Raw genomic sequence first — 27,311 nt, forward strand, 5'->3', positions numbered from 1 at the left:
ATTGAGGTGTTTTGTTTGTTTGTTTTTTCAGTATTTTTTAAAATTTTCTTTTAATGTTTATTTATTTATTTGAGAGAGAGAGAGAGAGAGAGAAAGAATGAACAGGGGAGGGGCAGAGAGAGGGCAAACGAATCCGAAGCAGGCTCCGCCTATCAGCACAGAGCCCGACACGCCCTGGATTTCAAGAACCATGAGATCATAACCTGGGCCAAAATCCAGAGTCACATACTTAACCGACTGAGCCACCCAGGCACCCCTAGTTTTTTCAGTGTTTTAAATATGTTAATCCACTGTCCTTTCACATGCTGTTCTGGCTAATGAGGAATCTGTCCGAATCCATATCATTGTTCCCTGACCAAGTGTCTTTCCTCTCTGGTTGCTTTTAAAACTATCTCTTTTTTTTTTCTGCCTTAAACAATTTGGTATTGATAAGTGTTGTGCTTGGAGTTTCTCAAGATTTTGGAGTCTGTAGGTTTGAATTTTCATGACATTTAGAACATTTGTAGCCACAAACATCAATATTCTTTTCCACCTCCCCACCTTCACTCCCTGGGGACACAATCACATGTGTGTGCGTTGCTGAACTTTCCTACACTCAGTGCTGCTCTGCTCACTTTAGAGTTGTTTTGTGTCTTTCTTTTGCAGTGTCCATGCTGCGTTCATGTTCAATCACGTGTCAATGTTGTGTCTGCTGCTAATCTCGACCCTTGTGTTTGTAATCTGAGACCTTGTAGGTTTCATCTCTAGTAGTTTGATTTGGGTCCCTTAATTTTCTTCTCTGTGTCCTCTTAGCATTTCTGTCATTCAGACTAGATTTGGGTTAAAGTCTGCAACATCGTCCTGACTTAAATCCACTTCTGTCCTTCCTGCAGCTTCAGACCAACCACCCCATGGCTGCGTGAGCCATGTGTCAACGTCATTGTCTCTCTCTCCCACTGTCTCTGTGCATCACAGATAAATATACCCATACACATACATGACACACATTCTTTATTGGATCTGTATTCTCCAGACAAACTAAGTAATTGACCTTATTAGCACTAACTCTTTCTTGTTAAAATGGTTTTATTTTAGTGGTCTCTTTAGGGTTCACAGTCCTCACCTGCTGCCTTATCAAAGTACATCCCAGTGACATGACATCACTCACATACAGGATAAGGAAGTCCTAACATGGTCTCATCTCCCTAATTATTTTTGCTTCTCATTGTCATAGGTTTTGTTTGTACAGCCGTTGTTTTTGCTTTTGTTTTCTTTAAGCATTTGGCTTTTATAGACATTAACCAATAACATTTGTAGTGTATTTATCATGTAGTTATAATTTCTGACGTTTTTTATATCTTTGTGTAGCTGCTCATTTCCTTCTGTCACCCTTTCCTGCTGTCCAAGTGATGTCTTTTACTGTTGCTTGTGTGAGAGTCTGCAGGTGACCAGTTCTGTGATGTTTGCAGTCTGAGAAAGGTTCTTTGTCTTCCCATTTCAATGAGATTTTTCCTGGGTAAAAACCAAAGTTGACAGATATTTTCTATGAGGATTATGAAGACATTTCTCCCTGTTCTCTTGCTTAAACAGCTGTAACAAGAAATGTGCTCCCGGGGCGCCTGGGTGGCGCAGTCGGTTAAGCGTCCGACTTCAGCCAGGTCACGATCTCGCAGTCAGTGAGTTCGAGCCCCGCGTCAGGCTCTGGGCTGATGGCTCAGAGTCTGGAGCCTGTTTCCGATTCTGTGTCTCCCTCTCTCTCTCTGCCCCTCTCCTGTTCATGCTCTGTCTCTCTCTGTCCCAAAAATAAATAAACGTTGGAAAAAAAAAAATTAAAAAAAAAAAAAAAAAGAAAAAAAGAAATGTGCTCCCACCATGAAGCTGGTTCCTCTGTAGGGAACACGTCTCCTCTCTGGCTGTAAGAGCGTCTGCATCACTGGTTTGTAGCAGTTTCATCACAATGTGTGCTGTGCTGTCTCTCGTGTTCCCATGCCTGAGCTTTGCTGAGATTCTTGTATGTATTAGTGTATGAATTTCACCAAATTTGAAGCCATTTTTGCTATGAATCTTCAGATGTGTTTTCAAGGCACCAGCTGGTCTCTAACTTCTTTCCCACAATTTCCAAGTCACACAAACTTAAGGCTGTGGGAAGTTGTTTTACACATGCTAAAATTTTATTGACTTTTTGTAGCTTTTCCCCTCTGTATTTCATTTTGAATGCTTTCTACTGCTATGACGTCAAGTTCACTGATCTCATGTTCAGCATCTAATCTGTTGCTAACCTCATCCAGTGTTGTTGTTGTTGTTGTTGTTTTCTATGTCAGATCATGTTGTTTCTGTTAGGGAAGTTGTAAAGTTTTGGTCTTTGAAAAATGGCTTCTATATGTTCTTCTAACTGGTTGAGTCACATACACATCCACAGAAACCAATGAAATATATTCATAATAACTGTGTGCGTATTCTCTGCTGGTCTACCTTCTTCCATGCTACCTGGAGAGTAGAGTGGGGACTTCAGATCTGGAGACCTGGGCCAGACCCACTCATTGCTTTGTGCACGGGCCTCCTGAGGCTGCAGGAGTGTGTGACACAGATGGGGAAGGGGTTTGTGTCTCACTCCCCGTCTGTTTGTGTCACTGTGAGCACTATCAGTGTCCCACACCTGACAGTAATAGTCACCCTTGTCCTCAGCCTGGGCCTCACTGATGGTCAGGGTGACTGTGTTCCCAGAGTTGGAGCCAGAGAATTGGTCAGGGATCCCTGAAGGCCATTTGCTATCATAATAGATAATCAGCATGGGGGCTTGGCCTGGCTTCTGCTGGTACCATTGAACACTTCTACCTCCAAAGTTGTTTCCCCCACAGGTGATCCTGGCTGTCTGACAGAGTCACGGACACTGAGGGGGCTGCTGAGTCAGCACATAGGAGGCCACGGAACGTGCAAGAGAGAAAAGAAAGGTGGTTTTCCGGTGCTGGGTCTCATCCCCAGGAGAACCCCACCTGCCTGGCCTGAGCTCAGGGAGTCTCTGGGTTTCCAGTTTCCCAAGTCCCATCATCTCAGCCCCTGATGCTCATGGGCCTGGCTGGTGGATGGAGCCTTTGAACATCATCTAATTTCTCCAGGCAGGTGCAGTGCCTCAGGGTTACAGAGCCAGTGGATACTTGAGGGACTGTCACTCTCCCCCACCCCTAGCCCCTCATCCTGCAGCAAGGTCACGATCATCTTTGCCGCAACAGGCAGCCCCTTGCTTAGCTCAGAGTCAGGTCCTGGATTGCCCCAGATCCCTGGGGCTGTGGTGAATGTGAGCCTGTGGACAGCACCTGTGCAGTGAACGAGGAGGTCGAGGAAAAGAGGACTCCAGGCCATGGTGAAGGTGAAATGATTCTGTTCCTTAAGTCGCAGGCCTCGAGGCTGGCAGGACTTTCCCCAGGCCTCTTTTATCCCCTTGCTAGAGAGACGTGGTAGACATGAAAATCAGCCAGGGTGAGGGGGCTGCTCCCCGGGAACTCTGTGGTTTGAGAGAGGCCAGAGAGGGGAGGGACGGCCCTGCAGACCTACCCTCAGTCCGGGGATTCTGCTTCACCCTCTGATCGCATAGTCTGGGGTGCACAACTCCATTCCCCTCCGTGTCCTGACCTCACTCCTGGGCTGACCTGTCCTGGCTGAGCTCAGAAGTGGAATTTGTCTGTATTTTCTGAACCCATGATAGCATGTTTACTCTACAGACACTATAGGAGGTTTAAGTCAGTGGGGTTGCTGAGCCATATCTCTGTTGGGGAACACCAGAACCTAAATAAAATTCTTCCCTTGGCAAGTGCACATGGAATTTTAAGGCGTCATTGAGGTGCTGTAAGTGTCTGTCCATGGGGTGGGGGGGAAAGGGGAGCTTCTGGGACAGGTCATAGCCTCAGTATCCACAAGGTGCACTCGGTGTCGAGGACAGATCCCGTCCTTGGGCAAGGTGTGACAGTGACTGAGTTGAGCAGAAATGAGGTGAGTGGAGAGGCGGGAAGTACTGACCTGTGTTAGAGAGAGAGGCAAATCTACACGACCCAGTTCTAAGAGACATGGATGCAGAATTTTATATCAGCGTCAGAGGTGATCCTGTAGAAACCTACACCTTTTCCCTCAGGTCTCACATCCGGATGGCCAACCCTTCCTGCGTGATAGAAGCCCTGATGCCAGGCTCACCCCATCTCCAGGTGCTTTGCCAGGTGATCTCTGCTGTCCCCTGGTGGCCACTCCACACTGACTCTGGGAGGCTCGGGGAACTCCTTTGTCCAGGTGATGAAGAACCCACAGCTCAGAACCTGATTTGCTGATCCCTTGACTGCTGGCTCCAGAGGAGGAATTGCTCTTTTCTCCAATGCCCTGTCAGCCTCAAGACCAGGCAGGAGGAGATCAGATTATCCATGAAAACAAGAACAGGCTCATCTGAGGAAGACAAGGTAAGGCCCATCTGAAGTATCACTGCTCATATCTCTGGGGACACGGGTGGTCATGGGTGTGGTTCTTGGGCTTAGCAGTAGGGGCACAGGACCCAGCGACAGCCCCTTACTGGTGCTGGCTGCTGATGCATCAAAATAGGGCCATTCCAAAGACAGAGACAGGAGAACTCTCACCCAGAAAACATTTATCGAGACCCACTTTGGTCTGACACAATCATCCTGGGAGATGATTGTGAACAAGACACGGATCTTTCTCAGAGGTTCCATCTTGTGGTTGGAGCAGGAGAGTGGTCACAGTGGCTCTGGTGGCACAGCAGAGTCTCCAGCCCCTTCTACCTGTATCTTATCTTCATATGCATTTAGAATATACTGATGAACATGTGTGTACATACATAGCTATGTGTATCTGCTGCGTGTGTATGTAGAGTTCTCTGTGTATGAGTGTGTTCCAGGAGTTCTAGACTCTGACTGGGTCCCCAAAACATGCTTGATGGAATTCCTGTTTGGGTGGAGTCATGTAGTTCCAATTTATCACCAATGACAATGTGGGTGCAGTAACCATAATGAAATGGTCATGCAGGCAGGACCTAGGGCAGCACGTGTGCAGAGAGTAAGAAGGGGGAGCAGGAGAGGGATCCAGGCCATGGAGGAGATGCCCGAGAGCTCTGCCTCCTGAGACCCCACAACAGGGCATGGCTCTCCCAGACCCTCTTATCCTTCAAGGGCAGAGCCTGCTCAGGTGGAAAAGGACCAGCCCTCTTTAGCCCTCTAACCATGCCAATGGAGGTTTTGACTGAATCAGGACCCATAAAAACAGAAAATAGGGTTCCTACCCGACGTTCCCACAGTCACTGCCACAAACAATTCTCCAGGTGACTGTCACTATTTTAGGGCCTCCATAGAGGGTGCTGCCAAAGCTCTGCCCTGTGACATCATCACTGGGTCAACATTTATTCAAGCCTCTCTCCCTCTCTGTCGTGCCCAATGTCATTACAGACAGATGCAGCTCTGCCTAGGGGGGCAATAAATCCTTTATTCTGGGAAGAGTCTCCTATGACAGTTCAATGTCTGTCACATGGTTCTTCTTCTGGCCCATGTCTCTAGGGTTTGCTTTCTCAGCTGAGGTCAGAAGGTCCATCAAGGTCCTGAGGCTGTTAGTATTGGTAGAAATGAAAGTCACAGAGAAAGGCTGGGTTCTGCAGGAATGTTCTACACAGTTGAATGCTGAAGCTTTTGACAGTGTTCCTGGCCTGGCCTCCTCTGCAGGGCCTGGGCATGGGGCTGAGGGAGTGTCCTGGGGTATGCAGTGGGGATAGCCATGGTGCAAGGTGGGCAGAGAAAGGAGAGAGCATGGAATTGAGGGGCAGAAAAGATCAGGGAGAGAGAGGGGCTGCCTGAGAGAGGGAGGGAGAGGTCTGAACATGCTGGTGGAGGTGCTGGACCAGGGGCGGGCCAGGCTCCGTCTCTCCCTGGAGCTCGGTCCAGCATGGGCACCTGTTCTCTGGGCTCCCTCCATCTGCAACCTATGTCTCCACGCTCTCGGGGTGGCCCCCACATGGGCAGGAGGTCCCGTAGGTCTGGTCCTCAGACACTACATCTCCCGTCCCTGCCCACGGAGAGGTCTGTGTCTTCCCTCTGGAGTTCAATGAACTTCTTCGTTTTCATTTTGTCCCTCATGTTTGGATCTGAGGACTGAGACCACCTGTGGCAGGGTGTCTATTAGATCTAGAAATCCTTGCCCAGAAGGGTAAGGATGTAAATAATCACTCAGGGCACTGGAAAATGCATTAGGAGCTAAACAGTTTGCTCCCCTGGGCAAACATTCTCATCTGGGTAAACAGACAGCTTATTAAATAAAAGTTTACTGATCAGGCTAGTTTGATGACTGCCCCCTTGAGAGGGTCCACAGTCCTATGCTGTTATGTCACAGAAGTGACCCACGTCAGGCTGCTCCTTCCTTGAAAGACCTGCCTCACGCCCCTCATGTGCACATCCTGAAACCTTGCACACACTCCCCTCACCTGCCTGAGACATTCCTGAGACTCTGCCTGGGGGTTTTCTCCTGAGCACTAACGGACTTGGTGTGCGGGATGAAGTGGTTTTCGGTGATCTTTTGGGAACGGGCACCTGCCCATCAGCATGCCTGTTCAGGTTGCCATGGAGAAGACAGAGCCCAGACAGGACTGAGGACTAGCTCCATCGCTGGGGGAGTGAGGGCAGGGCCAGTCTCTGTGTGGAAGGCTCTGTCCCGCTGGGTGTGACCAGGGGGAGCTGTGTGAGCCAGGCTGGGGGAGCAGGTTTGGGTCCCCCTTCACCTGTCTGTGTCACTGTGAGTCACTGAAAACTGCTCCCACTGCCATGGTAGGTGGCAGAGTGGCAGTGAGCTTTGCCCTGGGCCTGGGCCTCGCTTATGGTCAGGATGGCCTGGTCCTTGAGTTGGAACTTGAAAATTGGTCAGGGATCCCTGAGGGCAGGTTGCTGTAATGCTAGATAATTTCCAGGGGTGTCTAGCTTGGCTTCTGCTGGCGCCAGTGGACATATGTACTTCCCATGTGTTTTCCCCCACGTGTGATCCTGGCCGTCTCTTTCATAGTCACTGACAGCGAGGGGGTTGAGTCAGCTTGTAGGGGCCATGGAGCCTGTGAGAGAGAAAAGGAGAGGTGGGCTTCCAGATCTGGTCCAATCCCCAGGAGTCCCCCACCTACCTAGCCTGAGCTCCAGGGATTCTCTGCAAACCCCAGGTTTGCCCCCTCTCATCAATCTCATTCCCCGAACCCCATGGGCCTGACTGGTCCATGGGGCCTTTGAACAAATTGAAAAACAGGCCTTTCCCTAGGTAGAGGCAGACTCTCTGGGCTCACACAGAGCCAGTAAGTGCAATGGGGGTGTTACCGCTGCAGCCCCTCATCCTGCAGCAGGGTCATGAGCATCCTGCCTCACATGCTGAGCTCAGAGCCTGGCCAGCCTTGTCCCATGGCCCTGAGTTGGGGTGGGTGTGAGCTGGGTGCAGCACCTGTGCAGTGGCCAAGGAGGCTGAGGAGGAAAGGTGTCTAGAACATGGTGGAGGTCTCCCGAATCTGCTCCCGAGGCCCAAGGCCGGGCAGGATTCTCTCCTGGCCTCTTATCCCTTCCTGGGGAGACCTGGAGGTTATGCATCAGCCACCTCAGGGGCTGCTACTGAGGATCTTTGTGGTTTCAGAGAAGAGCTCAGCCCCAGGGGACACAGAGAGGAGGGGGGTCTTACGCAGGCTCATCCCCAGTTCAGGGGAGTCTGACTCAATCTCTGGTATCATAGTCTGGGCCTGACATTTGTGTCTGACACGGGCTATCAGCACAGAGGATGGAAGGGGGGACTGTGATCACAGGGAGAACAGGTGTTTGTGGACAGTGACAGAACTTCAGTCTCGTGAGGGTTCGCTAAGTTCTTGCTGGTGGGAGACAAAGTGCCTGGACCCATATTAGAGAAATAAGCTGTGTCTCCATGAGCAGAGTCCGTCACACACATACCCTGAAATTTGTACCTGAAAGTGAAGGATGACACTGTAAGCAAATGACAAGTGACTGCAAGTCCCAGGTCCTGGTTACTACCCCCCACTGACTCTTAGAAGCCCTGATGCCCAGACCCTCCCCATCTGCAGATGGTTTCGGCAGGTGATCTCTGCTGCCCCCTGGTGGCCACTCCACTCTTGCTGCTGGAGATTCAGGGACCTCCCTTGTAAAGTGTAGATTCAGAACCTACAGCTCAGGTGCTAATTCCTGCTCCATGGACTCTTGCCCCGGTGAGGAATGACCTTTCTATGCATGGCTCCTGCCTGCCTCATATTCTGGCATGAGGGGCCCAGAGTACCCATGAAAACATGAACAGGCTCATTTGGAGGAGGAGAGCACAGGTGTCAATGATGCGCCCCTGCACCTGTCTCTGGCTGGTGGGAGGTCATGCAGGTGGTACTGCAGCTTGGAGATGGGGTCAAGGACTCAGGAGATGGCTCCTGTTGGTGCCAACTGTGGATGCAGGGCTGATGTGTGTGGAGGGATGGTGACTGGGTACTAATGCCCCAAAGACAGAGACAGAAGAGTATCCACCCAGCAGATACTTATTTAGACCCAAGTTGGTCTGGCACATATTCCATCGTGGGAATTCTGTACGAATAAGACACAGTCTGTATTGAAGAGGGAACTCTGGAGCTGCAGGGGTCGGGGGAGGGGGAGTAACAAGAGGTGAGATGCGTGGGGGAATATTCCAGTGGGTGCAATAGAGGAGCGGCAGGCATGGTGGCTAGAGAATCTCAAAGAACAGGACAACCAGAGGGACCTGGGATTCCACCTGAGTTCAGGGCCAGTGTTGAGTGTCTCCTGAGGTGAGCATTCTGGGTACAGAGGCATGTGGTCAGGTGTGGTAAGAGGCCATTTCCAGGTACTAAGTCAGTTTCTCCTGGCAGTTATTGGACACATAGAGGTCTAAAGCCTTCCTAAAGCCTCAGGTAGACTAGGGTGCTACATGTGCCTCTGGTCCTGGTGCCCTGTCTGAGGTCCCACGTAGATTACCTATCACTGCTTTCTCCAACACCCCACTGCTAGCAGAGCTGAGCAGGAGCATGAAGGGGGGTGCATCTGAGAGGGAAGGGAGGCTGGGAGAGGGCATGGGTCCCTGGAGAGGTAGAGAGAAGAGCAGAGGCTGGCAGGTGCAAGGCAGCAACAGTTACCTGCACCAGGTGAGGAAGGCCACCCAGGCTGAGAGGGGATGCGGGACGCCCTAAGCCAGAACTTTCCAGGTCCTAAAGGAGATAGCTTCTTCCTCTCAAGTGCAGTTGCTTGTGGGGGGCGTTGCTGCAATTGGCCACAGGGCCACCTGGGACCAAGGAGGTGCCAGCCCATTCATTGTTATGTTGATGAGAAAGGCTAAAGTGAGAATCTCCCGATTATCATTCTCTGGAGTGACCTTCTCATGATCCTTTAACCTGAAAAATCTCTGGAAATCCAACCAAAGATTGTCTTTCTAGTTCATTATGTCAATCAGTAAATTTTAGATGAAATATTCCAATGGTACTTTCCATACTTTTCTGAGGAGAAAATGATGTTCTTTCCTGTGTCTCCCCACTCCCATGAACGTATCGCTCCACCAAGAGCCAGAGGTGGAAATAGTGAAAGCGTTTTATTTTCCTTCTTAATAAATTCCTCATCTGTTCTTTTGACCTAATGCAATTGCTCTAAAAATCAGTTTCAAAACCAGAAGTCAAAGAATCAAGGACAGAAATTCACTTCATGATACTAATGTATTTTAATTCTTGGAAAAGTTCTGTCCCCTCATAGCGACAGCAGAGGCCCAAATTCAGATGAGGCCCTACACGGGGTCAGCATGGGGTGGGGTGAGAGGTGTGAGTCCATGGTGGGTCTGACCTCAGCTAAGGGTCAGACCTGCTTGGTGCATGTAATGGGATTTGGGACAATGGGAGTTCAATGGTGCCAGGTGAAAGTCCCCAGGTGGGACACAACGTAGTGTCTGCACTTTCCCCAGTTTCTGTAAAACTTAAGGATGGCAGAGCCAGGGGCAGGAGGGTCCTGGTCCTCTCTTCATGAAGCCTCAGGTAGCTGTTCATGATGTGGGGACGTCTCATCCAGGAACCAGGGGTGACACAGCACATGGGGCCCATCCAGGCTGCCTGTACCCAGGACAAGAGGAGTGTCCGCAGGACATACTGAGACAGCTGTCTCCCCTCTTGAGTGGCACGTGATTACATCTGGGGCCCATGTGTTGTATAGTGACATCCTAAACCTTTATTATCTACTAAAAAACCTGACTAAGTCCTCATAGTCAAAATAGCCCCCTCTCCTTCACCACTGTTCAGTAGGATAAACACAGACAGGAGGCCAAAGAACCTGCTAGAATCTCTCATGTTGCAAGGGGCTGGGCCAGGACCAGGGAGGACACCTGATCAGAGGGCAGGTGAGAGTGAGAGCCAGGCCTTGGAGGAGTGTTTGTGCACCATTCTTCTGTGTCATCTGAGTCACTGCCAGGCACTCCCACTGCCACATTATGTAGTACAGAAATGATCAGTCTTGTCAGGCCCTTCGGGGGGCCCTCGGGGGAGAGGGGCGTGTCCCTAAGTTCCATCCTCAGAATCACATTTGGAACCGCTCGTATCTGCACGTATATCCAGCTCGTGGACCTGGTTTGAATTTTGCTGGTACCAAGATGCATGTTCACACATTAACTTATCTTCAGAGCTGGGGATCCTATACCTGACCAGGGCCTGTGACACAGGGGGAGTCCACTTCATGTCAGGAGAGACACAGAGTCTGTAAGAGAGGAGAGGAGAGGGGCCTGGAGAAAGAAAGGGAGGCTGGGTCAGTATGGACTCATCCCAGCCCTAACCAGGGTAGCAACGTGGACAGGGGTGAGGGCAGGGCCCCATCCCCACAGGCCCTGGATGGGAGACAGCAGGGTATCTGTGCCTCATACTGTGCCTCCCTGTGGGCCTCTCACCTGTGCTGGGAGCAGGGGAGCAGGCGTGAAGCCACGCAGAGTGTGGTCCTGGGAGGATCAACACCACAGGGCCCTGGGAGCTGTTCCGCATGCAGATGCCCGGACCCCACCCCGACCTGCTGCAGCTGCATCTTGTGGAGACCCCCCTCCTCAGGGGACTGTGTGCTCACTGAGCATCACAGTCTAGGGTTCTAGGCCACCATGGAAAATGTCACTTCCTCTCCTGGTCTCCCCAGGTCCTTTCTGACCACCTGGAACATGGGGCTTAACTGTCCTGACCTGGTCAAGCAAGTTCGATTCAAGGGCTAGTCCCTGTAGTGATGTGGAAGGAATGATTTAAGATTAGACTCTTTCACCAGCCACATGGAGTGTGTGCTGTGGATGGGGTGATATCTCCAGGAATATGGTCTGCACAGCTCTGGAGGCAGGCAGTGTGCCTTTTCTGCTTTAGGCACCTCCTGGGGTGAATCATCAGGAAATGTGGGGGACACTTCCTGGGATAATTCACGGTGATTATCATGGGGAGTTGCATTTCTAGTGCACAACTGGGGCAAGAAGGAGTGTGTATGGATTCAGAAGATCCCCTAATATTCCCTGGGTCTGCATTATAGTCATCAATGCACCGCAATCCAATTCAGCAGGTCTGACGATGGACTAACTTTCTTGAATGAAGGCTTAGTTGTGCTAACTGGCTGGGATGTTTGCTGTGGAAAGAGGGATATCGAGTGGGTGGTGACAAAGGTAGTTATAGACACCACTCTAACCACAGGGTAGCTGTAGAAATGAGCAGGATAAAAAGAACAAGTGTTTCTTCCTTATGTTGTAGGAATGTGTTTGGATATATAGTAATCGTATGTGTTCATTTTCTTCTCTGTGTCGTCTCATTATCATCTAACATCAAATGTGTGAACAGTATGTAACTTTATATCTCAATATTGAAGTTATAGGATAGCAAATCGTCTAGGACAAAAATAAATATCCTAGCAGACAAAAGTGTCTTTCCTATCCTGTTTAGGGAGCAGGGTGAGCATATATGTGGTTGTCATGGGATAGTTTCATCATATCAGGTGGACCATGGTTACTGATATTCCCTACGTCTACAGACTTGGTTTGCGTGCATCTGGGTGGATTTCACATGGACAGGGGTTGACTGTAGTGGCGTATTAAGTGTCAGGCTGAACTGTATTTCACAGAAATGTTTTCTGTCTATATTTCTGGTTAGGGTGGGTATAAAGAGAGATTCCTGTGCATGATTTGGGGGGTGGAAGTGAGGCAGCACCCATTTTGTGTCTCACTCCCATGGTTGTGTATCTTCTGGTCACTTTGTAGAAGGAGGCAACCGCCCTAATGTCCCCCATTCACCCGCAGGATGGATGTGACTCTCTTACTGTCTGTCAAAACCCAGAGCATCTAGTGTGTCTGCATCTTTTCTCATTGTTTAAAATGTTTCTCATTGTTAAAAATACAAGAAACAATCCTATCTGTCTGGAGACTGGACGTGCACACTGGGGTTTTGTAGAAGAAAGCCCAACTTTGTGTGTATATAATGGCCTCCTCAGGTCTCCAAGGACCGTGTCTGGGATGCCAGCCATCCTGGATTGGGTTCCTGGAAGGAGACTCTGAGATGAAGAAGTGCATGTGTAAGAAATTGGAAGAAGTGAAGTCAGACTGGGGAGTAGGAGAGCGACCCACATGGTGTGGAACATCAGATGAGGCCTCATTCCTGCAGGGAGCTCTAAAATGGGGACCCTTTAGGACATTGGAACTGAGGCAGGGCCTTGGATCTAGGCTTCAAGAGATCATTTGACTGAACCTCTCTGAGAAGGGCCATATCCTAAGGAGTCAGTTTCCGAACCAAGAGCACTTCCCAGGGAGGATCACCCCTATGAGCTGTCAGGGGCTCCAGGCAGCAGTGGGTGGGGACGTGAGCCCAGAAGGGGGGATGTGGGTAATGCCCCAGTGTCTGCTGCACCCGTCTGCTCCACTCAGGTGGAGGTAGGTGCACTCATGGCATCAGGGCTTCAAGAGCTCAGGTGAGCTGGGAAATTTGGGGCTCTAATTTTGGTCAGTTGCATGAGCAGTAGCCCGCGACCACCCCATGGAAATGCAGAGATGATGACCACTGGACAAAAGTCTCTTGTGTCTTTTCTCCCCCTATGCTGTGACCTCAGTTCAGTCCCAGGCCCAGAGAACCAGGGAAGCCTAGTGTTGTCAGCTATACATATGTTCTGTGACCATCCCTGTCCTAGAGGGCTGTGAGGGAGGGGGCAACCTGGGGACCTCAGCTCCAGGAACTTTGACCAGAGCCACTCTGCTTTGTCCACAAGCCTCCAGGGGATGGAGGAGAGTGTGACACAGATGGGGAAAGAGTTTGTGTCTCACTTCCCCATCTGCCTGTATCACTGTGAGCATCACTATTGCCACCCCACACTTGACAGTAATAATTGGCCTCGTCCTCGGCCTGGGCCCCGCTGATGGTGAGGGTGGCCGTGTTCCCCGAGTTGCTGCCTGAGAATCGGTCAGGGGTCCTTGAGGACCTTTTGCTATCATCATAGATAATCATCACCGGGGCCCGGCCTGGCTTCTGCTGGTACCAGTAAGCAAATTTACTTCCAATGTTGTTTCCTCCACATGTGATCCTGGCCGTCTTTCCCAGGTTCATTGACACTGACGGGGGCTGAGTCAGCACGTAGGAGGCCATGGAGCCTGCAAGAGAGAAGGTGAGAGGTGGGTGTCCAGCCTGGGGTGTCATCCCCTGAACACTCCCACCTGCCTGGCTTAAGCTCCAGTGATTATCTAGGCCCCAGTGTCCACTCTGCTGTCATCTTAGTCCCTGGGACCCATGGGCCCGCCTGGTGGATGGAGCCTTTGAACAAGTGAGAACCACCCCCCTCTCCTTTCCCTGGGCAGGTGCATCCCTTCAGGGCTCACACAGATCAGTGAACACAGTGGGGGGCTATCACCCCACCAGCCCCCCATCCCACAGCAGTGTCTTGAGCATCCTGTCCCCACTGAGACTCCCCTGCTGAGCTCAGAGTCAGGACCAGCCTTGTCCCGGAACCCTGGGCCTGGGGTGGGTGTGAGCCTGGGCACAGCACCTGTGCAGTGAGCGAGGAGGCCGAGGAGGAGAGGGGTCCAGGCCATGGTGGAAGTGCCTCAATTCTGTTCCCTGAGGTCCTGAGGCTGGGCAGGGTTCCTCCCAGGCCTGACTTATCCCCTTGCTGGAGACACCTGCTGTTCATGCAAATCAGCCAGGGCTCAGGGGCTGCTGCTGAGGAGCCTTGTGGCTTCAGAAATGGGCTCAGCCCCAAGGGACACAGAGATGGGAGGGGCAGCCCCTGCACACCCACCCTCAGCCCAAAGGATATGCTTCACCCTGTGATCCTATAGTCTGGGGCCCACACTCCATCCCTCTCCCTGTCCTTGCCTGGCTCCTGAGGGGGTGTCAACACAGCAGAGTTCAAGGATGGAATCTGTCTACATTTTGTTTCTGTCTTTTTTATTCTAGGTTTTCTTATTTATTGAGAGAGAGAAAGAGGGAGAGAGAGCACACATCAGCAGGGGAGGTGCAGAGAGAGGGGGAGAGAGAGAGAGAGAGAGAGAGATAAAGGAGAGACAGAATCCCAAGCAGGCTCAACCTACAAACATGAAGCTGATGCAGGGCTTGGCCTCGTGAATTGTGAGATTCTGACCTGAGCCAAAATCAAGAGTTGGATGGTCAACCGACTGAGCTATCCAGGCACCTCTGTCTGTCTTTTGTGAACCCATTACAGAATGTTCACTCTCTAGGTGACTGGGGGAACTTAGGTCAATGCAGCGTGCTACCCCAGGTCTATGTTGAGGAACTTCAGAACTTGAAGAAATTCCTCCCTTGTCAAGTGCACATGGAGTTTCAACGAGCTATTGAAGTTCTGTAGGACTGTATCCTGAGGGAGAGCTCCTGGGGTAGGCCATCGATGCTGTGCCTCAGTATGCCTAGGGGGCTCTCAATGCCAGAGGCAGACCCACCTTGAACAAGGTTGGACAGTGGCTGAGTTAAGCAGCTGTGGGCTGGGCTGGAGAGGCAGGAATTACTGGATCTGTGCTAGAGACAGGAGCACATTGTACAGGAGACAAATCTGAGAGACACTGAACCAGTGTTTTACACCAGAGTCAAAGGTGATGCCATAGACAACCTACAATTTTCAGTCAAGTCTCATGACTAACCCTCCCTGCATATGCCCTGTTGCCCAGACCCTCCCCATGTGCAGGGGGCTTTGCCAGGTGATCTCTGTTGCCCCCTGGTGGCCGCTCCACTTGACCGCCCGAGGCCCAGTGAAATCCTTTGTCCGGGTGGAGATTCAGAACCCAGTGCTCAGATCCTGATTCCCTGATCCGTGGACTGCTGACCCCAGGGAAGGAATTCCTCTCCTCTGCGGGGCCTCTGTCAGCCTCAAGACCAGGCAGGACGAGGTCAGGTTATCCATGCAAGTAGGAAGAGGCTCATGTGAGGAGGAGGAGGAGGAGGCAGGGCCCATCTGCGGTATCACTGCTCCTGTCTCTGGGGAGGTGGGTGGCCGTGGGAGTGGTTCTGCGGCGTGACACAAAGCTACACAGAAGCCAGGGACTGCCTCTAACTGGCACTGGCTGCTGGTGTCGCCAATAGTGTGATGACGGCTACTGCTCCCAAGACAGAGGAAAACACTCGTCCAACAAACACTAATTCAGATCTGCTTAGTCTGGGAGACATTCCATCCTGGGAAATCAGTGTGAACAGGACACGGGCCCTGGGTCAGAGTTTCCATCTTAGGACTGCTGCAGCAGAGTGGAAGTCTTGCTTTGTTGGTACCGGAGACAGTCTCCAACCTCTCCTATTTGTATCTCGTCTTCCATATTCATTTAGAAGCCACACTATTGCTATTGTCAAGTCTCTCTTGAAACGTCAAGATTGGCCCTGTAGCCAAGAATTGGCCCTTTGAATGTATCATTTGGGTGGGGATCTTTTAGGGGACTTTTACTCTTGTGAGGGAAGAAACAGAGTAGAATTAGGCAGTGTTCTCTCCCTGTACTTGGTTGTGATAGCTGGAGCTGCAGCAGCCATCTGAGGTCTGTTGTCAACAACAATAAAAAACAAAGCCTCCGTTGTCGTGATCGTGGGGCCAAAAGTGAGCAGACATGGAGATAAAAAGAACACCTGACTGAAGAATGAATGGGTTAAATAGGAAATTAAAATAATAAATTAAAAAAAATACATGGAAGCAAATGAAAATGAAAACACAACAGTCCAAAACCTTTGGGATGGAGCAAAGGCAGTCCTAAGAGGGAAGTATATTGCAATACAGGTCTTCCTCAGGAAGCAAGAAGAGTTGCAAATACACAAAGTAACCTTACACCTTAAGGAGCTAGAAAAATGAACAACAAATGAAGCCTAAAGCCAACGAAGAAAAATAATAAATATTAGAGCAGAAAAATATGATCTAGAAACAAGCTAACAAAAAAAAAGTAGAGTAGATCAATGAAACTAAGAGCTGGTTCTTTGAAAGAATTAATAAAACTGAGAGGCCTCTAGCCACACTTACCAAAAAGAAAAGAGAAATGACTCAAATAAATAAAATCACAAATGAAAGAGGAGAGATCACAACCAATACCACATAAGTACAAACAATTATTAAGAGAACATTATGAAAAATTATATGCCAACAAACTGAGCAATATGGAGAAATGGACAATTTCCTAGAAACATGCAAACTACAAAAACAGGAAGAAGTAGATAATTAGAACAGACCTATATCCAGCAAAGAAATTTAATCAGTAATCAAAATCTCCCAACAAACAAAAGTCCAGGGCCAGAAAGCTTCCCAGGGGAATTCTTCCAGACATTTAAAGAAGAGTTAATACATATTTTTCTCAAATTGTTCCAGAAAATAGAAATGGAAGGAGAACTTGATACTCCTTCCACAAGGCCAGCATTACATTGATTCCAAAACCAGAGAAAGACCCCACTAAAAAGGGGAATTACAGGCCAATATCCCTGATTAACATGGCTACAAAATTTCTCAAGAAGATACTAGCAAACCAAATCAAACAGTACATTAAAAAAATTATTCACCACGATCAAGTGAGATTTATTCGTAGGTTCCAGAAGTGGTTCAATATTCACAAATCAATCAACATGAGACACCACCTTAATAAATGGAAGGGTAAGAACCATATGATCCTCTCAATAGGTGCAGAAAAAATATTTGACAAAATACACCATCTGTTCTTGATAAAATCCTCGTCGAAGTTGATGGAACATACCTTGACATCATAAAGGCCGTATGCGAAAGGGATTGTGAAAAAAAAATTAAGTACATTAATGTATGACAAAGACTGAGCTTTTAAACACAGTGAACAACAGTCAGGTGTGCCAGACATGGGTTGCCATGCTAAAACTGGTAAAGTGAAGGTGGTACCCTATCATGTCTCTTGAACTCAAGCCCTGTTTCAATTAGGAGTCCAACAGATTCTTGAACAGACACTTAATGTGATGTGTACATACCAATTCAGTATAAATGGAAATCTAGCTAACATTTGAGGGGACAGCTAAGGACATCAGATATCCTTTAGAATTCCAGAGGATGTATGGAATGACCCGCAAAATATCCCTTGTGCAACAGAGGAGCCATTTTGGAAAGCACCCATTCTAATGAGGGGACAGAAACATGCTGGGTGGTTTCTAGGATAGGGGTTCAGACATCTGAGCAGAGGGGGTTCAGACATCTAACTGAGCTCAATGTGTGTCATATTCCTGAATGAAATCTCTTGGATATGGGGTCAAGGATGAGGAACTCTAGACAGAAAAATAACGTCTTTTGGTCATCATTCCCTAGGCAATATCATCTGATGTTTTTTCAGATGCTTTTTCTTCAGCACAAGAATAACCCTGCAAGGAGGGCCATTTTGATTATAGCATGGTGGAGTAGAGAATAAGTCAATGACAATTTACATGACCTAAGTATAAGCTTGTCTGCACTGGTGTGGGAGATGGGATGGAGGCATTTAAAGTGAGGATTCTCCTGACAGTTATGGAAATTGCACTGAGTAGGCATTTCCTTGTGCCTCTGTTCTTTGTGGAGGAGTTGGAAAGAGCTACCTTCTGGAGCTGTAACATACAGGCAAAGAGGAAGCTGTGACTGTCCCCAGACAATTCAACAGAGAGTATTTCTATTGATCACAGGGACTTGGACATTCTTCATCCTGCCCCTTAGTGCATATTGAGAAGATCTCCCCTCGGAGCTGTGTGTCATCTTGAAATACAGCCTCTTCATCCACAAAAGGATTTTTGACCTCGTGTGTTTCCTAAAGAGATGGGTTTAGGGCAAAGACTCTAATCAGGGCTGACTACTCTTTGCCAGAATGGTAATGGAAATGCCCACTCAGAAAATGGACATATTTCTATAGAGTGTGAATGTTCTTATGAAACTATTTTAGTGTCCTTGTTCATACCCTATGAAGGACATTTAAAGAACACAAGAAAAGTGATGCCCTGGCCAGAGATAGAAAGAAATAACTGGTGGATATGGGATTGAGGGAAAGAGAATGTGTAGTAGGAGGAAGTGATAGCTAGCTGTTTTATTTGAAATGATTGTTCATGTGTGTTTTGAGCATGTATGTACTATATTACTCCAGAATGAATCTAGATAATAATGTCTATTCCTCATATAGTAATAAAATGGTAACCTGTTAATGACATTCTCATAAATCCATCATTTAGTTCTGGGGTTGAGTGAGTGGTCTTATAGATTGGGTCCTTGCCTCCTGAGATCACTAGAAAGGTTTCCTGGGAACAGTCGGAGCTACCTTTTCTTCTGCCCCATGCTCTATTAGTACAAAGAGCAAACTCAGGTCCCCATGGTGCAGGAAACACTATATTTTTAAATTATTCTGGGTTCTTTTGACCACACAATAAGGCATAATATTCAAATAAGTGGCAAGAGTATCTCCAATGACCATTTGAACATAATATGATTAATGACCAATAAAGCTAAAGCAAATAAACCAAAAATACACAAATATCAATCCCTAAATCCTTATCATTCAGGTTTAATGAAACAAGGTAGTTCCATAACCATAGAAAGTGAGTGGAAAAAGAAAGATAAAATTACCAGAACAGATGCAATGTAAAAAGAGTGGCACTTAACTCAAGTATTCTATGGACTCATGAATGTTCTTGCCCTAAGGTGCTGATTCCCTATTTGCATTGACCAGAAAAACACTAGTAGATACTTTGATTATAGAAAAACCTGGTTATTTCACATTGACTCTATTAAAAGTAACAATTCTCTCATCTTTTTATAAAAATATTGAACCCTAGAGACAACCCTAGAGGCTTTTCCTATACCTCGAGACTCATATACACAAGACACAAAGGGCTTTGTAGCTCTAGAAATTTCATATTGGAAGCAATCCTGTTCACTCAACATCTAGCTTCTATATTTCTTGGTAATGGTTCCTACTCTAAACATAATAACTACCTTCTCCAGAGGAAATGGTGGTCTCACCTTAAAAGGAGACACACTAGGGGCGCCTGGGTGGCTCAGTCGGTTGAGCGACCGACTTCAGCTCAGGTCATGACCTCACGGTTTGTAAGTTCGAGCCCTGCGTTGGGCTCTGTGCTGACAGCTCAGAGCCTGGAGCCTGCTTTGGATTCTGTGTCTCCCTCTCTCTCTGCCCCTCCCCCACTTGTGCTCTGTCTCTCTCAAAAATAAATTTAAAAATGTAATAATAAAAAAAGGAGGCACGCTAGTAGAGGCAATGGTCACACCTGCCTTCCTATGCATTAGCAGATACTTTATAAAAAGGACACTGATGCTATTTGAGTCAGGAAGAATTTCTCATAACAGTTGCTTTAGAAACTCACAAGACAATGGCCCCTTCGGAGGGGCCTAATTCCTACAGAATTTCCACATGAGGACACATACCCTAAAGTCAAGCACAGCCTCTGATCGCCTTACACAAACATGAAGCTGTGATTCAGGAAGTTATTCTGTGCCTCTATTAGCACATGCCACATTGCAGAGTACTTTAACCCACTGCTAGTAATCAAGGTGTGTTGCTCTTCCAGTCTAGATGACTTAAGTATGAAGGTACTGATCATTTATCAGGGAAAGAGAGAAGGTACTGAAACAGATTTTGAAAATAATTCATAGAAGAACATTATGGGAGAGAGAGACTAGGATCTATGCTAAACTGAACATCCATCCCCATTTGCCCATGAATGAGGTCATTGCCAGGATGTGGCACTTCCAGTGCTTAACATGGAAAGTTCTGCTTAACCGGGAAGAGACTTGGTCCTGACCAAGGTTCTGGAGACCATGCTCAGGTTCATTCAATGCATGAAGAATTCTTGGCCATCATTTTTGTATATGTGTTGTTTTGCAATTTTTATCATTGGCATTTCACCCAGAAATTGGGTTTACAACCCATGGAAATCAGATGTTTTGGGGACCTCTGTGACATGGGGACATGCATACTAGATAACTCTTCCTTGTGGAACAAAGGAGCCATTTTGGAAAGAGCCTACCCTGGGGGCAGACAGTCCACATGCAGGGCTGCTGCCAGGACAGGGGCTCATTGATTTCAGGGGAGGGAAGATTCTACCTGTCATGGAGTCTCAAATCATATTCTCTCCTGTTCAGATTCCTTGGATGTGGAGTTAAAGATGAAGGGACATTGGGGAAGAAAACCCTTCCCTTTATCTTCATTCCCTCAGCTATGTCTTAGATCTTTTCTCAGGTGGTATTACTTCAGTCACTGACATGCTGAAGAATGGCTCACCAAGGAGGCTCATGTTGGCTAGGGCAAGGTAGAAACAACTGAAAAATGTCTTATATTTTAATCCTTAAATGTGAGTTATCCATACAATGGGATATATTTTGGTAGTAAAAGTAACTAAATACTAGTACATGCTACAACATGGATGCACCTTGAAAACATCATTCTGAGTGAAAAAAGTCATTCCCAAAAGATGTCCTATTGTGCAATTCCATTTATATGAAATGTCCAAACTGGGGATGCTATGGGGACAGAGTGTAGATCATTGATTACCAGAGGCTGAGCAAATTGGTGGGAAATGGAAGATGAATGCCAATAGTTACAGTGTTTCTTTTTAGGACAATAGAAATGTGATAGCAGTGATGTTTTCTCAATTTGGAGAATATACTAAGAGCCATTGTTTTAAACTTGTGAGTTGTATGCCATCTAAATATAACTGAAAAAAACCCTTACCGCACCCCCCCCCCAATAAACCAAAAAAGAGAAAGTTGGAAACTGGATTTAATAAGACAACATCAATTCTGGAAAACTGAATTCAAGCCAGGCTGCACTGGTGTGTGAGATGGAGCCATTTAAAGTGAGGATTCCCTGGGAATTGCAGGAAGTGCACTGCACAGGTACTTCCTGCTCCTTAGTTCCCGCCATTGCAGAGCTGGAAAGAATCACTTTCTAGGACCATATCAAAGAAGCAAATAGGCTCTGTCATTTCCCAGACAATTTGGCAGAATGTGTTTCATTTTACTTTATCTTGAGAAGGAAGAGGAACAGAGACCTGAATTCTCAAGACCATGCTGCATGAAGTCCCCTCTGCACAGGGTTGGAAGCACCTTCAGAGCAAGGAGGGAGCCTGTGAGTACAGAGAAGGTTTTGGTCTCACTTCCCCATAAACTTGAACCACTGTGGAGAGTATTACTACCAGCATATGAGCAACAGTAATAATCAGCCTCATCTTCAGCCTGGAGCCCAGAGATGGTCAAGGAGGCCGTGTTGCCAGACTTGGAGCCAGAGAAGCGATCAGGGATCCCTGAAGGCCGGGAATTTACTCTATAAATCAGGAGTTTGGGGGATGTGCCTTCGAGCTGTTGGTACCAGGAGACGTAATTATAACTCCCAATGTCATTGCTGCTGCCAGCACAGGAGATGGTGACTGTGCGTCCCAGATTCCCGGACACTGAGGGAGGCTGATTCAGGGCAGACTGGGCCCAGGACCCTGAAAAGAGAAAGAACATGTTCTAGTGAGTTCAGTGCTGGGGGCCCAAGTGAGTCTGAAGAGCAGACAAAGATCAGTCCAGATGTCCCTGTGGACTCTTCCTTGAAGGCCGCACCTGTGTCCTGAGTGAGGAGACTGAGGAGGACCAGAGCCCAGGCCATGGTGCAGATGCCCCAACAGCACTGCCTTCTGAGACCCCAACCCTGGGCCTGGCTCCCCAAGACCTCTCTTATCCCCTTCCCCTTGCTCAGAGGAGGGAGGGGCCTCCATGCAAATGTGCTTCCTGCACCTGCCTCTCCTCAACCCTCTGACCTGGTTCTTTATTCTAGATACTTTTGCATCCCTGGGCAGCAGAGCTTACTCAGGACTTAAAAATCTTTAACATATTATCAGTCAGGTCATACTGAGCTCATGACAGTGCCCTGGAAATAGATCCAACCCATAGATATCCTTACATTTCCTGTGATGAGAATCCGGTGGTTCCTAAGTAAGGAATCCCAGGGCTTCTCTTCCAGATGTGTGACTCGGCTGTGGGGCCAAGATGACAAGCCAGCTGAATGAGATCCAACTGCTCCGTTTCCTGGGCCTAAAGGTGGAGTTGGGGGCCGTGATTCCCCCTCACCACCTTTTTATGCCCTCAGGATGGGTCCTCATGCATCACTCCATCCTATGTCTCTGTGGTGCTTTGAGACTGAGGCTGTGGCTGAAACCTGGGTTGTTTTTCAGCACTTTGAGAAGATGATATTGGGCAGGACACTTTGAGGCCTCAGAGGGGCTCAGTGGGAAGGAACTCTTTACATTTCATATGGACAGCTTAAGTCACAGAAAATCCCTTCTCTAAATCCAGGCCCTCGCTGCCCCCCGAAGGTGCATTGCAGGCACCAGGGAAGGGAAGGCAGCTGGAAATCCCTCCTCTCCTCCCACTGTGGTCTTCCCTCCCCCATCCAACTCAGTACCACACCCCCTGATCCTTTCTATTCCCTGGTAGCACATTTCCTTTGGTCCAGGAACTTTCTCCAGAATGGAATGTGCCATCTGCCACACCAGGTGGCCCACTGCTCACCTCACGACTATTCAGCATGTCCCACCACAGCTTTGGCTTAGGAGTCTTGCTTGTGAGGCATCTCTGGGCTCAGGGAGGAGTCAACATTAGATGTTAAATAAACAAACCCCAGTAGAAAGGCTGAGTGAGAAAAATGAGAACAGGTAAAGATAGATTGGCTTCTCAAAATGTAGGGGAAAAAAAATACTGTCTAAAGAAGAGAAAGCTCTGTAGGATTGAAAGCCACCTAATGGAAAGCAGAAGGTGAATTCTACTGTTTGAGGATGTGGGAAAAGGGGATGGGGTCAGGTTTGGCCTGAGGGCCCAGCTCCAGGGATCTCTCCTCAGGGCACGTTTTAGTGTCACAGGGAATATGGGACTTTCTTCCTAATGTCCTCTTTGTGCACATTGAGAAAGCCCCACTTCCAAGATATCCACCTTCCTGAGGTAAAGTTTCTTCCATAGACAGAAAGTTGCTTAATCTAGTAGTGCTTTCTAGAAAAGAATCAGTTTGGGGTAAAAACTCTAAGCAGAACGGACTAAAACTCATGTATAAACTATGGAAAATCCTCACCTCAATTCTCTTTTCATTTAGAAAATACTCACCCTCTTCACAAGGCTTTCAGTCATGATGTGATCTATCTGCTGTCCCCACAGCTTCCCATGCATCTCCCTGCTCTGAGTCTCCAGTCAACCATTGCCCAGCCCACTAGATTTCTTTCCGTTTTTCATTGGCCATAGTCCCTCTACCTCAGCACAGGCTACTTTACACAGGCTACTCCTCTGCCTGAAATGCCCATATCTTTATACCTCACATGTCTGGATCTTTCTGAGGACACAGAAATGTGCCCCAACAGCCCAGTTAGTAATCCTATTTGTGGAATGAATTAAGTGGGGAAGTTGAGCTAAGGTATTTGCCCAAAGAGTTTCCAGCTGCATTCAGGCAAGTTACAAAAAAATATTCCCAGCCAGGTCTGAGGAGAAGGCCATGAAATAGAACTGTAGTTTTGTTATATGTCACCCTGGCAAATGCCACACTTGGTGTTGTGCTTTTACTCTCTTGGTTTCTCTCTGCAGTCACCCATGGCTTGGAGGAAGGGAGGGGCAGAGGACCTGCTCTTTCCCATGTTACCCCTTCCCGGAAAACACAATTCTGGCTGCACAGAAGGCTGAAGACTTATTCATCCCTGCTCTGAATGAAGAGGATGAGCAAAGGCTTCCAGTCGAACTGAGCTCTAGTAGCCCCTTTTCCAAAAACCAAAATCTGGCTGGGAACATGGCATTCCCTTTCCACCTCTCCTTAGGGTGGGTGCTCACACCTCTCTCTGTCCCCAGCCTCTGCAGTGGCCTGAGATTGGGTCTGAGACTAAGTTTTAGGGTGTTTACTGTATTGTGCAGAGAAGGGACTTAAGAGTTTTCCCCCTTAGGAGGAAAGGGGAGAAAGAAGCTGAGGCCTGGAGAAACCTCAGCAGGACTTTGGGGATGGGGTTTGGTGGGGGGATGTCATTGCAGTCCCCAAATCTAGGCTCTTGCTGCCCCCTGGTGGCTTAGCTGAGACAGCCCAAAACCAAGAATAAGGAGGAGACTAGGGAATCGGCTTCACCTCCCTTCCACCCTTTCTCCCTTTCCTTCCAAAATGGAATTTGCTCCCCACCCACCACTCCTGATGTCTGTGTAATGCACTCTATGCTCCATGGATAAGTTCCTGACGCTCCATCTAGAGTAGAATCTGTCACCTGACACACTCCCAGCTCAGGACCACTAGCTTCCCCAGGGACCCTTGTCAATGGATCACTACCTGGGAAGTAGGTCTCTATTCAGAGCAGGAGGAATGTGGAATAAAAATTGAAGCCAATACTGGCAGTAGACATGCAAGAGAGAAATGGGACAAAGAGAAAACATTTTGGAGTTTTTAAATGTCTGACATAAAACTCAAGAGGGGAGAAACTGAGGAGGTTCTAGGAACCCTGGAAAAGATTTTGTGTTCTCAGCAGGTGAGGAGGAGTTGGACAGGGCTCAAAGGAGCCTCAGCCTGAGGGTCTAGCTCTAAGCACCTCCTGTCAGAGGGGAGTCCTGTCTGGGAAATCTCGGACTCTAGTTCCACCCATGAAGAGATGTGTGAGTTTTTTTAACACAAAGTTGTATGTAGGGAATTGAGAGCTAAACTGTGGCTCTAGAGATATCAGGTGTAATCATTTACAAGTCCTGTAATTGTTATCACATTTGGGGAAAGGTCCTATACAAATATGGTTAAATTAGGATCTTGAGATGGGAAGAGTGTCCTGGATTGAGATAAGAAGAGGGCCTGGATATATATCACAAGTGTTCCTGTGAGAAAGACACAGGGAGATTATACACACACACACACACACACACACACGCACATGTACGCACACATGTGCGCGCGCGCACACACACACACACACACACACACACCCACACACAAACACACACCGGAGATGACCATATGAAGGAGAAGGCAGAAATTGGAGTGATGGAGCCACAAGCCAAGGAATTATGGCCACCACCAGCAATAGGAAAAGGCAAGAAATGGATCTACTTAGAGCCTCTGGAAGAAGTTTGGCCCCCACTAACACGTTGATGTTGGCCCAGTGTTGGTGATTTCTGACCTCTGGCCTCCTGAACTGTGAGGGAATAAATTTCTTTTGATTATTGCTGTCCAGTCTGTGATTTGTCACAGCTGCCACAGGAAACTCATACATAAAGTCAGTACTCTACTCTGGAATGACTGGACATTGCAGATCTGGCTTCCTAAGGAGTTTGTTACTAGAGTTAGAGCTCTCAGCCTCCCAGTCTCCTAGCTCCCCTTCCTTACTTGCTCTGATCACAGGGTGGGCAGTACATTTTTGGTGGTCCATCTGTCTTGCCCTGAGGGTCTCTGTACTCTTGACCATTTCCAACACCCATGAAGGTCAGGCATCCTTGCTGGTACCTCTCTCTTTGCCACTCACTTGACTTCTACGTTTAAGCCTCACCAACAGGCTTCTATCACTTCCAGGTCCTGCCATCTCTATTGCTACCACAGAGCCCCCTTCTTCCCTGCCTCCCCAACCTGGCCCTAGCTTAGAGGAGAGCCACCCACTGAACTTTTGGATGATGCTGGTGCTTCTCTGCCAGCACATTCCTCATTGCTCAAGTAAATGCTGTGTCTGCCAGGCCCTCCTGAGAATCATCTACCGTGGGGAGCTGTCCAGCCTTACCTGGTAGAGCCACTCCTGCCGAATGCTTCTGAAGCCATCATTTTCTCAGTCTTTCTAAGGGTCATCGTCCTGGCGGTGAGCTTGCAGATTGTCTCAACATCCTTGGCAGTTAAGAGTACTTCTAATAGGGCTTCTAATAATAAACTCCCTTCATCCAAACTGAGTTTCTGCCCCTTAATCCTGCACCCTCACAATCCAGCCCTGTGCATGCTCTTCCAGTTCCTACCGTATATAATTGATTGGTTATGCAGCTCCTATGCCCCTGTACACCCTCTTGTCCTGGTTTTGTGCTGACATAATCCTACTTATTGGCCCACAGGCCTGCATGACAGGAAGGGATGGATCCACCCCCCCCCCCGGGGGGTGGTGAATATTATTTCAGAGCACAAGCTTCTGTACCATCTCCAAGCAATGGCAGGGTAGGGATGAGCCCTAAATTAAGAGGGGGTCACTTCTGTCAGCTTGTATATATCAGGGGAATTATTGATTCAAGACTTTTGGGCGCTTGGATCCACATGGCTCCTTCTTGTGGCTCAGGACCTGTAGTTATCCATTCAGGGCCCTGACTGGCATATAGCAAACCTGCCTGGTGGAGAGATCACTGCTTTCTGGAGGTCTGCTACTCTGAGGACTGAGTTCTGGGCCTCAGCCTTCCCCGACCTCTGCACAGGTAGGATGCCTTTTTCAACTAATAAGGAGGACTTTTGGCTTTCACTCGAGGCCTGTCCTTGCTGATTTGTACTCCCAGCCTTTTACGTTTTGCAAATTATCAATTGCACTTAGCAAGACTCTTATAACAGTGAAAGCAGTATGGTTGTCCCCACACTCTTCAAAAGTACCCGTTTCCTTGTATTTCTCAATTGCCTGACACGTGGCCCTGCTTTTGCATATTGTCTTACAGGTAAACCACCTCTGTTCCCCTCCAGTAAAAATTTAAACAGTTACATTACTCTATGTTCTCCTATCCCTAAACCCCTAGTTGGGAGTCTTCATTGCTCCAGAATCTCATTTCTGTGTCTCCTTTCTCAGACATACCTGCCCCCCCTAGAGTAGTTCAGGACTGTCCTAGTTTTAGGCCTGACTGCTCCCTGTCCTGAAATCCCCATAAGTCTCAGGCAAACCAGGCTAATTAGTCACG

General features: G+C 48.2%; 3 protein-coding genes, 2 long non-coding RNA genes, 1 pseudogene and 2 gene segments (V, D, J or C); 2 read left to right on the forward strand and 6 right to left on the reverse strand.

The window, feature by feature from the left end:
* LOC123587610 overlaps positions 1–4,425 on the forward strand; it is a 204,877-nt gene extending 200,452 nt beyond the window's left edge. Inside the window, exon 5 of the long non-coding RNA XR_006707410.1 lies at positions 4,106–4,425. This is a non-coding gene — a long non-coding RNA (uncharacterized LOC123587610). The remainder of the gene's footprint in view (positions 1–4,105) is intronic.
* Positions 1–27,311, reverse strand: part of LOC123587584 (immunoglobulin lambda-1 light chain-like) — an 876,584-nt gene that overhangs the window by 341,216 nt on the left and 508,057 nt on the right. Inside the window, exons 1-2 of one of the 6 annotated variants that reach the window (XM_045457477.1) lie at positions 22,026–22,148; positions 21,610–21,910 (exon numbers count right to left, since the gene is read on the reverse strand). The exons of the other annotated variants lie outside the window; for them this stretch is intronic. Coding sequence (XP_045313433.1) covers positions 21,610–21,910; positions 22,026–22,071 — 347 coding nt within the window. The 5' untranslated portion in view covers positions 22,072–22,148. Of the gene's footprint in view, positions 1–21,609; positions 21,911–22,025; positions 22,149–27,311 lie in introns of those variants that run through there. 6 annotated transcript variants of the gene reach the window in all.
* The window catches only part of LOC123587589, a 511,389-nt pseudogene that overhangs the window by 327,772 nt on the left and 156,306 nt on the right, over positions 1–27,311 (reverse strand).
* The window catches only part of LOC123587586, a 1,001,573-nt gene that overhangs the window by 317,958 nt on the left and 656,304 nt on the right, over positions 1–27,311 (reverse strand).
* Positions 1–27,311, reverse strand: part of LOC123587588 (immunoglobulin lambda-1 light chain-like) — an 824,513-nt gene that overhangs the window by 313,071 nt on the left and 484,131 nt on the right. The window lies entirely within an intron of this gene.
* LOC123587590 (immunoglobulin lambda-1 light chain-like) overlaps positions 1–27,311 on the reverse strand; it is a 577,236-nt gene that overhangs the window by 304,564 nt on the left and 245,361 nt on the right. The gene's annotated exons all lie outside the window — the stretch shown is intronic.
* Positions 13,172–14,115, reverse strand: LOC123587594. The segment is given in 2 exon segments: positions 13,172–13,611; positions 14,004–14,115. Coding segments are annotated over 2 exon segments (471 nt in total).
* On the forward strand, positions 20,876–26,332 carry LOC123587615. The gene is made up of 2 exons (XR_006707415.1): positions 20,876–21,549; positions 24,030–26,332. It is a non-coding gene; the product is annotated as an uncharacterized LOC123587615 (long non-coding RNA).

This window comes from Leopardus geoffroyi, chromosome D3 (genome assembly GCF_018350155.1).
Source record: "Leopardus geoffroyi isolate Oge1 chromosome D3, O.geoffroyi_Oge1_pat1.0, whole genome shotgun sequence".
NCBI classification, from domain to species: Eukaryota; Metazoa; Chordata; class Mammalia; order Carnivora; family Felidae; genus Leopardus; species Leopardus geoffroyi.